This window comes from Octodon degus, unplaced genomic scaffold, assembly GCF_000260255.1.
Source record: "Octodon degus isolate 3935 unplaced genomic scaffold, OctDeg1.0 scaffold00407, whole genome shotgun sequence".
NCBI classification, from domain to species: domain Eukaryota; kingdom Metazoa; phylum Chordata; class Mammalia; order Rodentia; family Octodontidae; genus Octodon; species Octodon degus.
The window spans coordinates 286,372-302,404 of NW_004524983.1; the positions used below are offsets into that span (position 1 = coordinate 286,372).

At 36.1% G+C, this 16,033-nt stretch overlaps 1 protein-coding gene across 7 annotated transcripts in view; it reads right to left on the minus strand.

Moving 5' to 3' along the window:
- Positions 1-16,033, minus strand: part of Ankrd17 (ankyrin repeat domain 17) — a 165,132-nt gene that overhangs the window by 69,153 nt on the left and 79,946 nt on the right. For 4 of the 7 annotated variants that reach the window (XM_023708598.1, XM_004648421.2, XM_023708595.1 and 1 more), the window contains exons 7-15: positions 15,380-15,474; positions 13,270-13,507; positions 11,322-11,513; positions 10,897-11,006; positions 8,433-8,520; positions 4,669-4,796; positions 4,139-4,282; positions 3,565-3,667; positions 1,383-2,135 (exon numbers count right to left, since the gene is read on the minus strand). In XM_023708598.1, the coding sequence (XP_023564366.1) occupies positions 1,383-2,135; positions 3,565-3,667; positions 4,139-4,282; positions 4,669-4,796; positions 8,433-8,520; positions 10,897-11,006; positions 11,322-11,513; positions 13,270-13,507; positions 15,380-15,474 (1,851 nt within the window). The remainder of the gene's footprint in view (positions 1-1,382; positions 2,136-3,564; positions 3,668-4,138; positions 4,283-4,668; positions 4,797-8,432; positions 8,521-10,896; positions 11,007-11,321; positions 11,514-13,269; positions 13,508-15,379; positions 15,475-16,033) is intronic. The other 3 variants (XM_023708597.1, XM_004648423.3, XM_023708596.1) reach the window with 1 other exon arrangement.

The window sequence follows — 16,033 nt, forward strand, 5'->3', positions numbered from 1 at the left end:
AATATTATGATCTAAATTATAGGATATGGATAAAATATTAAATTTGGATTTATGACAACTGCATTCCAATTTTCATAGATTATTTCAAAATCTACTTTTATTGTCTATTGTTATAATCTGGTAGGGATGATTAGTGGTATTTTTTCAAATGTACAGAAAAAACTATACTCATCAACATTAAGATCCTTTATAGTTCTTACAATTATTCTAGCAATTTTTCCTGAACATAGTTATTTTACTCAGGATTATGAAAGATTTTCATTTGGTGTACCACTGCTGAGGTAATTTTTAAAATTAAGACCAGAAAACTCCAATTTTAAAATATAAAATCTGTTTCATTAGTTTATTAATTCTGAATGTTAGCTAAATAAACACTTTTAGAAATTGAATTACATAATCTCATCATACTATGTAATGTTACTGAAACAGTTATAAAATTACAGTCAACATTTCTGGTATAGATCAAGGAGTAAAAAGGGGGAAGAAAAGAGCAAAATTCAACCTTTTATTCCCTTTATTTTCCTTTTCTCTCCTTTCCAAATATCCTTTTTTTGTTGTTTTAAATTTCCTATGAAAATGTCCATCTTTCTTGTGGTTTCTTATGCTTCAAAGCCTAACAAATTTCATCCCATTTTGTTGTTACAGAACTCATGAAAAGTAGTAAAACTGAGAAGCATTAGAACAATCTCCTAATGTACTTCTTGACAATGAAACTAATTATAATGAAATAAAATTTCTCTGGCTATACATTTAAAAATACCTCACTTATGATACTGCCAGGGAACCACATGTTCAGTGTGAAAGGAGACTAAACATTAACATTCACAGGGTATAAAATCACTGACATACAGTATAATGAAACCCTATTGGGGTTGGTACTTTATTAAATGCATTTAAGGTTTGCTTAAATATCCACCAGGTTTGAAGTATAGTACATCAGGATATAAAGTGGTTTTGTTCACAAATAAGCTTTCTGATGTGTCCTATTAGTTTTGTACTTCAACTTTTGCCAACTGTCCAGTTTATTGGTATGAATACAGAAGCAAAAAGCTGAAGTTCAATCTCAGTATTCTGAACTTGGCGGGGGGAGAGGGGGAGGAACAAAAATAGAAATCAAACACCAACCCCTCTGTCTGAAAACCTAGACTCCCAGCCTATTCTGATAAGCCAGAAAGCTTCCACCATTTGTACTGAAAGAACTACTTCTTAATTTGACCTGTATCCCCTGAGAATTTCTGAGATGGAACTAGTACCTAAAGATATATATGGGTCAAGAGTCCAAAAATAGTTCTCAAGCTGGGTAATGACAAAAAATTCTGGCACACTCTTACTAGCCTTAAGCAAATTATATTTGATACCTGCTCATAACAATATAAACCCACCTGCCATGATGTCATCCAGCGTGTCATTGAGGGTCTGAGCAGGGCTGGCTACCATTAACCCTTGTTGTGTTTCTGTCAGAATTCCTTGCCCCAGCCCTGCCAACTGTGCTTGGCCCAGTACTGGCTGTCCAACTATCACTCCTTGCAGTTCTGTAAGATTTGCGATGGACCCTGGAGGCAAGGGACCTGCCGCCAGAGGCAAAGCTTGAGGCATGGCCAGAGGCTGGATTGGTGCAAAACCAATCTGAGCAGCAGTCTGCTGGGGTTCATCTTTAAGCAAAACAGGATCCACTTGCTGTAAGCGTGCATAGTCTCCCTCGGAAAGATGTTCTCCAACCCCAACAGGAGTTAATAGTCCCAGGTGTTGGCAAGATTGTTGTTGCTGCTGCTGCAGTTGAATTCTTTGAGCTTTAACCTCTAGATACTGCTTTTTAAGCTGCTGCTGTGTTTTCAGTTGTAACTCTCGTTCTACTTTCTGTAGTTCCTCCAAAATCTTTTGTTTCTTCTGAATCTGCTCCTCCCTTGTTTTGTTCAACTCCTCAATCTTCTCCTTGGTAAGTTGGTCAGCATGAGCGAGTTCCAAGGACTGTAGTTGTGCATTCTTTTCTATGGCTTCTTTAATCCTCTGTTCCAGTTCTGTTAACTTTCCCTGAGCCTCTTCTACAATGCTCTCTGGAGACTGATTGGTGATGTAACCCTGTACATCCTGGCTGTTTGCAGGCAAATGGCTGCTGGACTTTTGTTTAGAAGCAGCTGTGTGAAAAAGAAACCCCCTCAGAAGTGCACATGAATGGCATCCTCATTACAGAGTTACTGTTGGGAGGGTTAGTGCCAACAGTTATGCACCACATTATCATATCCACAGAAGGTGAAAATGCACCTTTAAGGAGTTAAACACAAATCCACCTTCTTATCATAAATACAAATGTGGGTATTTATGTGCATAGTAATCTTGAAATTTAATCTCAGAATCGTAAAATTATTAGAATGGCTAAAAATTAGACAATTAAAGGGATGTAGGTTTGTGATATATAAGGGGTGCAATTAAAGTAAAATCTAGGGCTAAGTGTATATATTTCACAGTCATTAAGATGCCAAAACTCACAAGAACAGAAAAATAATGCTAAATTCTTAAGGTGCAGAAAACAACTTAGACCTCTAAGTCAAGGTTTTTTGACATTTAATAGTCTGTTCCTTTTAAATACACACACATACACACAGAGAGTGCCCAAACCACTGAGAAGTACCAAGAAATTGAAACCAAATACAACATATGTTTTTATTGGGGCCTACCATCAAGACTGATAAAGAAGATATAAATTCCTATATTCACACAGCTACCTGGCCAGGACAGAACTGGGATTCAGTTTCCCTGTAAGAAAATGTGTTGGACTACGCCATCCATTGTATCTTCTGAGAGCCAAGTAAACAGACTGTTCTGGCTACAAGGTTTAGCAACCAATTGAAAAAGGTGCCCAAGGCTCTAGGCTGGTAGTACTTATTGAAAAGAGCTGGTGGAAATACTTATCATTTATGTTGGAAAATAATAACAAGTAGCCAAAATCATAAACTACAACTACATCAGTTCTTCAGGTAAAACTTTTAAAAGAAAAAGTGACTCAAACTGGTAGGGGTAATGTTTGGGGATATAACTAAAAACATGCATAATGTAACATCCACGAGTCAAATATGGACCTCAGAATTCTAAATAAATAAGTATATCTGAAGTAACCTTGAAATTACTAGTTGAAAAAGGTATCCCAGATATAAAACCTATATTAAATTACTTTAAAATAAATTTTAGTATTTGATCCAACATATTAATCTTTGTCTTAATTCACTACAGAGATTTAAGTAAAGAATTTACCCCCTCCAAAAACCAAATTATACTCAGCTTAGTATTTTACATTAATAAAAGTTAGAGAAAATCATGGAAAATCATAATTCTACCTAAGATAGTATCTAAATTTCTCCCTCTAATACTTCTAATTCTAGCATAGGTCAATACTATTAACTATCTTCTCTCCGAATTACATGCTTTATTCATTGGTAAAAAAGTAATTGTATCAATTTAGAGTAAAATTCATTTTGTAGAAAAACAACTGTAAATGGCTAGATTTTTTTTGTAAGCTTATTTTCACCTGGACAGCATGTAAGAACAGTCTTCAGAAGTGTAACTGACCTTTATTCCTGATGGGAAGAGTAGTGGCAATATTGGCAGGTGGTTTGTCAGGCTCCTGAGGTGGGACAACCATGGGCAGTGCTTGAACTGGTACACGAGGTGCCTAAGACAAAGGATAGAGTGATTGGTTCTTTTCCTACATAACCTACTAAATAGTATGATAATCAGAATAAGTTACAGCGACTTAAAAATATTTTAAGCATGCCATCTGAAAACAATGTTATATTTACTTCCAATGTGCTGGTACACAATTATTTTCTTTGACATTGAGTGAGTGGGGGGCAATGTGCATAAGCAGCAGACTGAACCCAGGGTTTCACACACACTAACCATGCAATCTACCACTTAGCTACTTTCCTAGTCCCCTTAGTATACTTTTTAATGATCACTCTGAATTCAAGCTCTTATTCTCACATAAAGCAGAACTGTATCAGTTTTGAATCTGAATAATGTATATTTATTTATCACATCAAGGATACAGCTATGTAGAAAACTACATATAACAAGAAACAATACAAGAAACAATAAGAAAAAGGAGAGAAAGAAGACATAAAATGTTTTAGTTTGAACTTACCCTATTTAAATCGTGGGAAGGGGGTGTCAGCTGAGTGACATCTGGTGGAGGGGCTGAAAGTAAGTTATTAGGATAGTCCAAAAGATAGCAAACAACACTTGTATGGCCACCTTTTGCTGCTTCTATCAACATAGTTGAGCCATCCTAAAAGAGAAAAAAAGAAAAAATATATATATAGCAGTGAAGGAGTATGCTGGTACAGAATTTTGTTTTGCTTTGCTTTGCTTTTTGAGAAAAGGTCTTGCAATGAAGCTCAGGCTGTTCTCTAACTTGATCATCCTACTCCACCCTCCCAAACACTGGGATTACAGGACTGTAGCACCATGTCTGGTATAGTTTAGAGAATCAGAAAGTTAACAGGTCCCAAACACATTCAAATCATGGATTTAGTAAAGAATGTTTTCCTCCAATAAAACAGAAGAAAACTAATATCTAGAATGCCCCCCCTCAAAACCTAATACATTTTTATTTTGTGATGTTTAAGAGTAAAGATCTAATTTACAGTTTCCAAAAATATCTGAGTTACATACTTTTAAACGGTGGGTAGGGTCAGCCCCATGAGCCAAAAGTAGTTCCACCACTGCCAGATGGCCCCCTGCACAAGCCAGGGACAACACAGTATGGTCGTTATTAGCTGTAGTTCTATTCACGTTCGCTCCTAAAACAAACCAGAGATAGAAAATTACTTTTTTGTGTGTTTACTTAAAATCTTGGGTCAATCTAAAAATCAAACAGAACAGGGACAAGAGTATAATAAAGACCCCTCTACTCAAGTTCCTAGTTTCATGATAATCAACAAATGGCTAAACTTGTTTCACATGAACCCACATTGATTCTTTTCCCCTATTTTGAATTATTCTCAACGAAATTCCAGAAAAACATGATCTAATTTAATCCATAAATATTTCACAATTCATAATACAAGTAGGCTATGCCCATTATCAAATAAATGGATAAAGAAAATGTATATTTATAAATAATGAAGTGTTACTCTTAAAAAGAACAAAGTGGGTGGGGGAAGACAGCTCAGTAGAGTAAGTGCTTGCCTGGCAAGTGCTACGTCCCGAGTTCAATCCCCGGTACCGCAAAAACAAAAACAAACTAGGACATTTCTAAGAGGACACGTCTTGAGACCATAATGTTAAGTGAAATAAACCAGACACAAAAGCTTAACAGACATTTTTTTTTTTTTTTTTGATGAGTAGAATATATTTATTGAGAGAAAGAAAGCTCCTGTCCAAGAGAGGGACTGGAGTCGGGCCTGAGCGGATAGTTCCCCTAACAGACAATTTTTTGCATAGGAGAAACTCTAAACAATAATGAAAAAAACAAAAGAACAGGAAAAAGAAATCTAGATAGTCTGCAAATGGGAAGGGGATTAATAGCAGGAGGAGTAGTAAGGGCAGGAGAGCGGATAATGTCTTCTGTTTACTATCAGCTCCTCTCAATGAAGGTGAACATTATGTAGTACAAAAATGAAAATAAAATGTCAGTATGCAAGAGGAGCATGGTGGTACACACCTATAATCCCAGCACTCAGAGGCTGAGGCAGGTAGATCATTTCAAGTTCAAGACCAGCCTGGGCTACAAAGTGAGCTAAAGGCCATCCTGAATTACATACCTTGTCTCAAAAAGACAGGAAAAAAAAAAGTATGTATTGGTCCTGTTATAATTTATACAGCAAAATATGTAATTTATATTTTGTATTTCTCAGCAAAAAACTCAATGGCAACCAATAAAAGTAAATCACTCTGCCCTCTATTGGATAATTTTTTTTTTTTTTTTTTTTTTTGTGGAACCAGGGACTGAACTCAAGCCTTGTGCTTGCCAGGCAAGTGTTTATTCCACTGAGCCATCTCCCCGGCCCCAAATGGTGGAGAATGGATTTTATTTTGCAGAACTGGGGAATGAACTCAGGCCCTTGCGTTTGCTTCTTCTACTGAGCCATCTCCCAGCCTATGGGATAAATTTGTAAAGAAACAACAAGTTGTATAACGTACATGTACACATTCCCTAAGTTGACTGTAAAACTCATGTTCCACAAACATATATCCCCCAAAAAAAGAAAGAAAAAAAAGTATCAACTTTATCTTTTCAATAGGAAACACCTATAAATGAAAATAGATATATATTGCCCTCAAATATGAATCTGTAATTATTTGGATTATTGTGTGAAGTAATGGAGTAAATGAAAATAAAATGCCACAAAGAAATGAAATGAAATACCACTAGACAGGGCATTAAAGTTAGACCATTTTCTTTTTCTTTTTTTGAGACAGATCTCACTATGTAGTATAACAGGGCCTGAATTTCATTATGTTGCCATTATGGGTCTTTTTTTTTTTTTTTTTTTTGAGACAGGGTCACACTAGTAGTTCAGACTGGCTTTGAATTCACTATGTAGGCAGCCCAGGCTGGCCTCAAACTCATGGTGATCCTCCTACTATAGCCTTCCAAATGCTTGGATTATAGGTGTACCCCACCACACCAGGCTTTTTTGTGTTTTTTGTCCCACTACACTCCCCAACCTGGTCTTGAATTCTGAAGACTCTTCATGCATCAGCCTCCTGAATGGCAGGTTAACAGGTACTGCTACCACAGCTGACTTCTCACCCCCACTAACAGAGAGTGAAAACAGGGGCTTAGACTGCACTATGTGTGAGCTCTTTTAAAATTTTGATTTATCTCACTAAATTTCTTAGGCTGTGCTATGGTTTGTGTCTAGCTGTCCTCCCAAAACCTCATCCAGTCAAGGGGCAGACTTCTAGAAGTTGTGTTTAATTCATGATCCAATGCTGGGATTAGAGTGTGAGAGTTACAACAGTCCTGGGGCAGATAGCCTACTTGCAGTATAAGACAGGGAGAGAGCTTGCTCTCTGCCTCTACTCATTTTTGCTCTTGTTCTTTTGCTATTTTCTGCTGCCATGAACTGATGCCTTCTGCTATGCTTCACCCTGCCTTCAATCCAGGCAAGTATGGACTGAAACCTCAATAAACTTTGATCTAAATAATCCAGTCCTTCTTTAATTCTGCTATTGGGTATTTTGTCCCAGCAAGGAGAGAAAAGTAATCAAGACAGGCTGTGTTCAAACTTGCAATATTCCTTCCACCATTCCGATTGTGGGGATTACATGGGTGTGTGCCACACCAGCCAGCTAAGCTCATAATTCTATTCTTGAAAATATTGTTACAGATATGTATCACAAGTGTGTGCTCAAATGCGTAAAATAAATTGGCTAGTAATTTTTCTGATTTATATAGTTTTACCTACAATTTCAAACCTATGTTTAGTATTTTTAGTAAATATATATACTATCTTCTAAACTATACACAGCCACCCAATCTCTTTTAAAATGTGGGCTCAAAAAAGTAAAATCTTTAATTTCTTATATTAAGAACATGATGATAGCTGGGCACAGTGGTGCATGTGTATAAGCTGAGGAAACAGGATTCCCATGAGTTTGAGATCAGCTTGGGCTACAAAGTGAGTTCAATGACAGCCTACACTACAAAGTGAGACCCTGTCTCAAAAAATAAAAGAAAACAAAGAACATGATGAACTAACTCTTCATGAAAAACTTTAACCTTAAACTCATGAACCTAAGACATAAGAGAAGAAACATGGAATTTCATTATTAGTATCTCTGTTGTTCAAACTGGAATCACCATGAATAAAAACCTGTATGCTTTTTGCCATAGCTGCTACATTTAATTCTGAATTTTTAACATGTCTTTATATTCTGTATAGAATAAATCTCTGCATCAAGAGATTTGAAGAAAATGACTTGGATAACTTTTCTCAGTGGCAGAAACATAAAAATTAGTATTCAACTGTGTGTGTACGAATGCTTAACTTAAGCTCACATACTTAGCCCTTTTTCATTCTTTGAGACAGGTTCTTGATTCCTGATACATCACTGTGTAGACCTAGAGACTCTGAACTTTTGATCTTTCTGCCTCAGCCTCTAAAGCCATACTCAGTTTAAGGGAAAGCTATGTGACATACGCAGAACAAATTCAGTTCAGAATCTTAAGCCTTCAAATACTTTACAGAAATAACATACTCTTTGTTTATTGAAGATCCCTGAATTTAGGCACTGTTTTGCATGACAATTCTTTGTCATGTACAAGTGCTGTATGCACTGTAATGTGTTGATCAACTCCATCAGTGGAATGCTAGTCCCCTGGCTCTTCCATATTATATAATAACCTCAAATGCTCTCTGCCACTGAATCTTCAAATGTCTTGTATAGGTAGGCATCTCTGGGAACAAGCAAGTGGTTAATGAACTTACCTTTACTAATTAAGAACTGAACAGTACAAACATGACCAGCTCTTGCAGCTTTCATTAATGGAGTCCTTCCACCTTCAGATTCATGCTCCTATTACAAAAAAGACACAGTTGACATTTACTTACTAATAAACAATTCTTCTTTCTCATGAAAATCAATGGGAAAAGAGTTAACTTCTAAATATAAATATATTAAATATCATGCTTTGAATTATATTTGAAAATATTCTCACTCTATTTATTTATTTGATATAGGGTCTCACTATGCAGGTCAGACTTATACTGATCCTCCTGTCTTGACGTCCCTAGCGCTGAGATCACAGCTGTGCACCACCACACCTTGTTTCAGGGCTGGCATGGTGTGCCCAGGGATATGGGTTGGCAGGGCATGGGGTATGAGGGATCGAACCACGGTCCTTGTGCTTATGTCACTCAGCTATCTCCCCAACCCTCTTTATTTCTGAGAGAAGGTCTTGCTGGTAGCTTAGACTGGCCTTAAAGTCTGAGCAATTTTCCTGCCTCAGCCTACTGAGTCCTAAGATTATAGACATTACCACCTTGTCTGGAAAAATGTACCCTTAAATTAAAAAAAAAATCTCAAATCAGTAACCTGTTCTATGGAGAGCTGGGGTTGGTGGCACATACCTGTAATCCCAGAAGTTTGGAGGCTGAGGCAGGAGCATTAAGAACTCAAGGCCAGCTTGGGATACATGAGACACTGTCTCAACAGGTCAAAACAAAGCAAAATAAAATCAATTCTGTGCAAATAATAACTAGAGTAGCTAGGCATGGTGGCACATGCCTATAAGCCAACTTTCTGGGAACCAGAGGTAGTGTTCAAGTTCAAGATTACAAGACTATTTTTAAAAAATAAAAACTGGTGTTACAGTCACATGATAGTAACATACTCATCAAAATCCATGTGGTAATTTTTCTTCCTATCTCCACAAAAATGATTCTGGAACTTGAACAGTGAATGGAACTCTACCAGATCATTCTTTACAAAAGCCTTATCCATTCTGGGGTTGGGAAGATAGCGCAGTGGCTTAAGCACCTGCCTGGCAAACACAGGATTCTGATGTCAATACATAGTAAAAAAAAAAAAAAAAAAAAAAAAAAAAAAGTGAATCAGGAAAATCCTTATCCATTCTATGTAATACTCCTTTCATTAGTTTGTTACCTACCTCTATAAATGTCATTTTCCCTCTCTTTATTTACTTCCTGTTTTCTCTATTTTTAGATTAAATAAAAATAAGGCTAATGATAATTTTGAAAACTACCAGTTTTAATATGTTATTAGTGCCTTCTGGAGAATCCAGAAAAGGACTGAAAAATCCACTATCATTGCTTAGTAACTGAGAACTCTATTACAGAAATTTATCTTTAAAAAATTTTTAAAAGTACAAATAATAAGCATTTGAGAAAAACATTTTTTACAGCATTCATGTCTAGTGAAAAATTAATTTTCCTGTGAAAATATTCTATAGGTTGTTCTTATTGCCACCAATGAAGCAAGTACTAAACATTACATTACTGTGTATTTCATACTCATTACAGTAAGCAATGGAAATATACTTCCTAAGTTGAAGGCCAAAGTCTAACAAAGAAGACCCATGTACAAATCTAATTAGAATGTAACTTGTCCAAGTGCTTTAAGAATTATACTAAAACATGCAGATCTAGAAGAGGTTTAACAATAATCTTACAGCTGAGATCAGAAAAAGTTACTTTTGCCTGCATGTGCATTTCTACTGTAAACACTCAAATTCTTTGGGAAGGCACATTCATCTGTGTTCTTACTCAGAAACTAGCCCCAAGGAAATGGCTTACATTTTAACTATGAGCTATACTGGTTGTCTCATTCTTACTCCACCACAGGCTAAATAGAAATACTAGCATATGAGTTACGCTTTCCTACCTTTCAGTTGTACTCTTACATTTTTCAAGTGAACTATGTTTTTGCCACAATACTGCCTTTTTAGTCCTTACTCAGCCCATACCATAGTACAGTGTCTTAAAAAAGCTGCTTCACCTGAGTTTCTTTCCTGTTTGCATTTTTGGTTTTCAATTTCTTTTAGAATCTCTAGTACTTATCACAGATCTTGGTATCTATTTTATCCCTGCGGCTTAGGCTATAGGCACAATTTATATCCTAAACTGTATTGGAAACCTTTAAGCGATATTTGCCTTTTTATAACAAATCAGAAAAGCTTTAAAAAATAGCTAAATAAGTACTAAATGGAACATTAATTGTACTATATATTGCTAGGCAATTTTCTGTAGAAATGAGGTATAGAAGGTTAGAAATAGGAATATAACAGACTTCACAGTGCAGCAATAAACTGACTACAGGAGATATGTCCCCCATCAAGTTGGAAGTAAAGAAATACCATTCATAGATGCATTACATAGTTTTTAATTAATTGTCTTTTTGTTAAATATAAGACTGTAAAGGTAACAAGCTCACCAGATCTGCTCCTGCCTGAAGTAAGACATCTGCTACATCAGTATGACCATTTTCACAGGCATATGTCAGTGCTGTATCTCCTGTTGCTGTTGTTGCGTGAACATTAGCTCCTGAAGCAGTTAACAACATATTTAATACAAGAGGGACAGGACATAAATGGATATAGAAATTTCTTCTATTTATATCAGCCATATCACCATCTCAAGTCAGACAAAACCATCTAATCCATTTCTAGAAAGAGAATACTGTCAACATCTTTAAAAGAAAAATTACAAATAAAACTAATTGTAATTAAGAGCACACTGTGCCAAGTTATACAGAATACACATAAAAGCATTTTACTCATTTCTTTAAACATACATCCAGGATATTTGCATGACATTTTCACTTAAATATAAAAATGTCCCCAAATATGTTACACCTACCTGCAGCTAGTAGGTATTTAACTAATTCCAAATGGCCCTCTTGAGCAGCCTCCATTAAAGGGGTTGAGCACCCTAGTTCTATATCAGCCCCTGCCTTGATGAGAAAGTCTGCCACTTCTAAGAAGCCTCCACAGCAAGCCAGAGTCAAAGCAGTTTCTTGAGTTTCTTCTGTCTGTGCATTGATATTTGCTCCTAAAATAAAGACTCTATTTTTTAAAAAATTCATTAACTTATTCTACAACAAGTAAAAACATGACTGCTTTCTAGTAACCTGTATCCCATACTGAACGTATTTATCCCCATATACATCTCCCCTATTGCTAAAGCAGTTAAAAAAAAAAAAAAAACTAGAAAATAAAACAAACAAAAAACCTAAGACTATATCCAGGAGTCCATATTTAATACATGTAGCTGAACAATAATCATCCAAGAAGCTAAGTATTATCCCTCCCCTTGTAATAAGGATGCAAATGACAGGCACTGATAATAATAGTAACTAACACTTTATAATCTCTTACCAGGTAATATTCAACAAACCTTACAAATCATTTGTGTTATTTTATTACCAGTTCCATTTTATAGCTAAGGAAACTGAGGTTAATTAATTTATTCATGGTCACAACAGCATTGTCACTGACATCACCATTGTCACAGCTAACACTTAACAGTCATTATGGCAAATACTGCTCAAAGACTTTGTAACATCTGTTTAGATACCTATGGATCTGTCTCTGCAGTCACATAATTTTACACAGGAAAACTTTGCCTACAGCTACAAAATTGGCAAGCAACAGAGTTGTCATTCAACTCTATGATGTGGGATGTCTGTTCCAAAACACGTATTTTTAAGTTCTAGTTAACATCATTCTTAAATAAAAGCAAGTTTTTAAAAAATTGACACTGCTCTTAAATGTTTCCAGCTTTTTTTTCTTTCTTTCTGTATTTTAGGGAAGGGTTTCCAAAGTGTTCAGGGTCTCACTACTAGATTGGACTTGTAGAGACTCTCCTGTTTACAGCCTCCTAAGTGCTAGGATTACAGGCATGTAACACCATACCCGATCTCAACGGCCATGTCAGTGTGCCCCCAGGGGCAGGCCCAGCATTGCAGGCCCAGGGATTGAACCCCTGGTCCCTGTGCCTGCTTGCTGGCACTTTAATCCGCTGAGCTATTCAGCCAGCCCTAGCTTTTTAAACTATACTACTAAAACAAAAATAAAGTTAGATTATAGATAACAATAGATTGTCTCATTTTTTCACCAAAGAGAAGTCCTCTATGTCCTGAGCTCCTTAATACTTTTCAATGCCCATTTTTCACTCACCATATTAGTCCTTAATAGCTTTCTACATTATTTTATGAAACATTACTTCTACTATGAATTAGTAATCTCTCAGAGAATCTTTTCAATATATTAACTTGAAAAAGTTCCCATTCCCTAATTCACAAGTCTAACTCAATTCAAATTCTGTTTAATTCACATAGCAAATGACTTGAAGAACTCTACCTTCAAAAAGTCTACCTGGTTTTATTTATCACAGCATAAGTAAGTTTGTTTGTTTGTTTGTTTGTTTTTAATTTTATGTACTTGGTACAGGGTCTCATTATGCAGCTCAGACTCATAGTTATCCTCCAGTTTCAGCTACCTCACCTCTGGGATTATGGCATGCGCCATCATGCCCAGTCTTGGTGGCCTGCTCAGCAGGCCTGGGGTGGGGCTGGCACTGCATGTGGTTCTAGGTATCAAATCCAGGTATTCACACTTGCCTAGGCAGATGTTTGACTGCTAAGCTATCTGCACAGCCCAGAAAACCAATTTTACAGCAAATACTTTTTCCTAAATTTGAAACATCTCATTTCACATTTATTAAAGGGGTGAAATAGACTCAATTTTATAAAAATGTACTCGTACTTTATACATTCATAGGTGAGTGTCTTGGCTGATGCAGTTACCTTGGCCTAGAAGTAATGCCACCATTTCTTCATGTCCTTCACGCGCTGCTTCCATTAAAGGTGTATAACCTTCATCGTTGACCTCTTCCAAACTAGCTCCTCTTTCAATAAGTAAAGCAGCAAGTTCCACATGCCCACCACATGCAGCCAAAGTCAACGGTGACTCAAATGAATCTGCAGGCATGTTCACTTGGGCACCACTGTCAAGAAGTAATCTAGCTACTTCAACATGGCCATCCTAATCGTAACATAATTGAAAAATAAAATCAGCACCAGAAAAACACCTTAGAATTTTGAAATCTTAATTTTACAATGAAGTTTACCAACTGCCACTCAAATCTGTATCTAATAGGTTAGTAAATCATATTACTCCCTACATACCTGCATAACTGAAACAGAAAACTGAGATTGAGGGTATACAACAAGTAGAAAAAAACATTTAATCAAGAAGCTTGTTAACCATGAAGAAAAAAATCAGTAAGTACATGGAAAGAGCCTGTTGTGAGACTACACATAATAATCAACATTAGACAGTAAACATTTAAATGCTAAAACAAATGAATACAGAAGGAAAATAGATGATTAAAAACCTTTTCTTTTTTCTTGAGACAGGGTCTTGCCATGTAGTTAAGACTAGCCTCTAACTCACTATGTAGCTTAGGCTGGCCTAGAAATCACCGCTATCCTCTGGCTGATAAAAATCTCAAGGATAAGCAAACTTACAATTGGGGACTAAAAGAAAACCACTTTCTGGAGCGGGGGAGAATGATCCATAATGTATTTGTTAGAGGAGGACAATGTTCAAGACACCTTCTTTGTTCCTCATAACTTAAAAGCAAGTAAATAATAAACCAAGATTGTTACTATTTGTCTCCTTTATGGATCTCTTGCCTATAGCTTACAATAAATATCAAAAATTTCTTTCCCCTTCTTTTTTCCTCAAATGAACTTTCCTCCTTACTACAAATAGGCTCTTCTTTTTTCAACATGTCATACCCCATTTTCTGCCTCTATCCTCGTCATACTGCATAACAATTCTAATGTATTATGGTTCCTTTAGTATTTCTTTAGCTCTCAATATACCCCCTGTAAAAATTAACTGTTTCACTTTTACTGACATGTAATTCTTAAAATCTCAATTTTCCTCAGCACTTGGGGGGTGGGTACTGAGGCAGAAGGACTGCCCCAAGTTAGAAGCCAGACTGTGCTACACAGTCAGTTCACCAGCCTGCACTATCAAACCGGCCTTCAAGTCACTATTAAACCTAAACTAGGATTACAGGCATGTGCCCCACTTCTGCTACAATGTTCTATTTTAATTTCTCAGTCTCTACATAGATTCTCCCCTGCCAGGTAAAGAATAATCATCATTCAACTTCTTTATTACAGAGAACTGTCAAAATTCTTAATATTATTGATGTGTTTTACACATATCGCTTCACTTAATCTTCATATGACCCCTTATACAGACAGAAAATTCACAATCTTCCAAGATAATTTATCCTAGCTTATAAAGAGTTGTTTGGAAAAACAATGGATAACTTAAGTCTTAAATACTAAGTATTTTTAAATTGGTAAATAAAATAACCTTTTAACACTTATTCTTGAATGGGAAACTGGGCAAAGACAGTTTAAATTCACATGGCACCTTTTTATGTCTTTGGCAAGTTACCTCTTTGTCATATACCATAAGTTAAAGCACAAAATTTTTAAGAGTATTATTACAAACCACTCCAAATACAATTCCTAAAAAAGGAATCCATGGGTCAGAGAAAACAATGACAGAGGAATAATTACATAATATAACACTTCTGCTTTAAAATTTTCCTTCAATGAACATACTCAGGAGTTATGCTTTTCAGTATTACTAATATAAAAGTATCACTTTTGTGTCAATTATAAGGCCAGTACAGAATGTGACACTAAGAGAATTCAGACAAGACTATAAAGCTTCAGAAAGCAATAAACAGAATTTAATGGCTTTCAAACTACTGATAATTCAGATATCCATGGCCCAGCTCCACAATACAGGTATGATAAGTACAATCAGTGCACTCAAAGTCATTAGTTATTGCCCTGACATACACATTACGCACTTCGCCAGTCTTACCATGCAAGCTTCCATTAGGGCAGTGTGCATTTCATCTGTTTTATGCTCTTGATCTGCTCCTGCTTCCAAAAGAAACCGCACCATTTCTAGGTGTCCTAAAACAAAGATGTGTAGGATTATTTCAACGTCCTTGATATCAAAAAACTCTTAAAATTATAATAGTTACTTAACTTACAACATCACATTTATAAGCACAATACTAAAGCCAACTACAAGCAATGCTCAACTTTCAAATACAGATTATACAAATGATTCTTTATCCTAGTGCTAGAAATGCTGCCACTAGAATCCCTGCTGTAGGCAAACAAAGGTGCCTTAATATCTAACGCCCAGAGTATCTCTTCTAGAACACTTCATGAACCTAGGTAGGCTATAATTTTTTTATCCTATGGAATACATAAGCTTTAGAACTAGTAAGCTGTATGATAATGATTCAAGCTACTGCGGTGAGAAAACTTTTTAAATTCCAGTAACTAATAAACTTTTCATAATCTACTTAGAACTTTATGTATGTTCACAATTATTCTTGAAAACATTTAGAAAGGGGCTGGAGAGATGGCTCAGTGGTCTAAGGCACCTACTTAGAACAAGCTTAGCAAAGCATCAGGGACCGCGGTTTGATCCCCCAGCACCACATGCCAGCCAGCCCCGCCC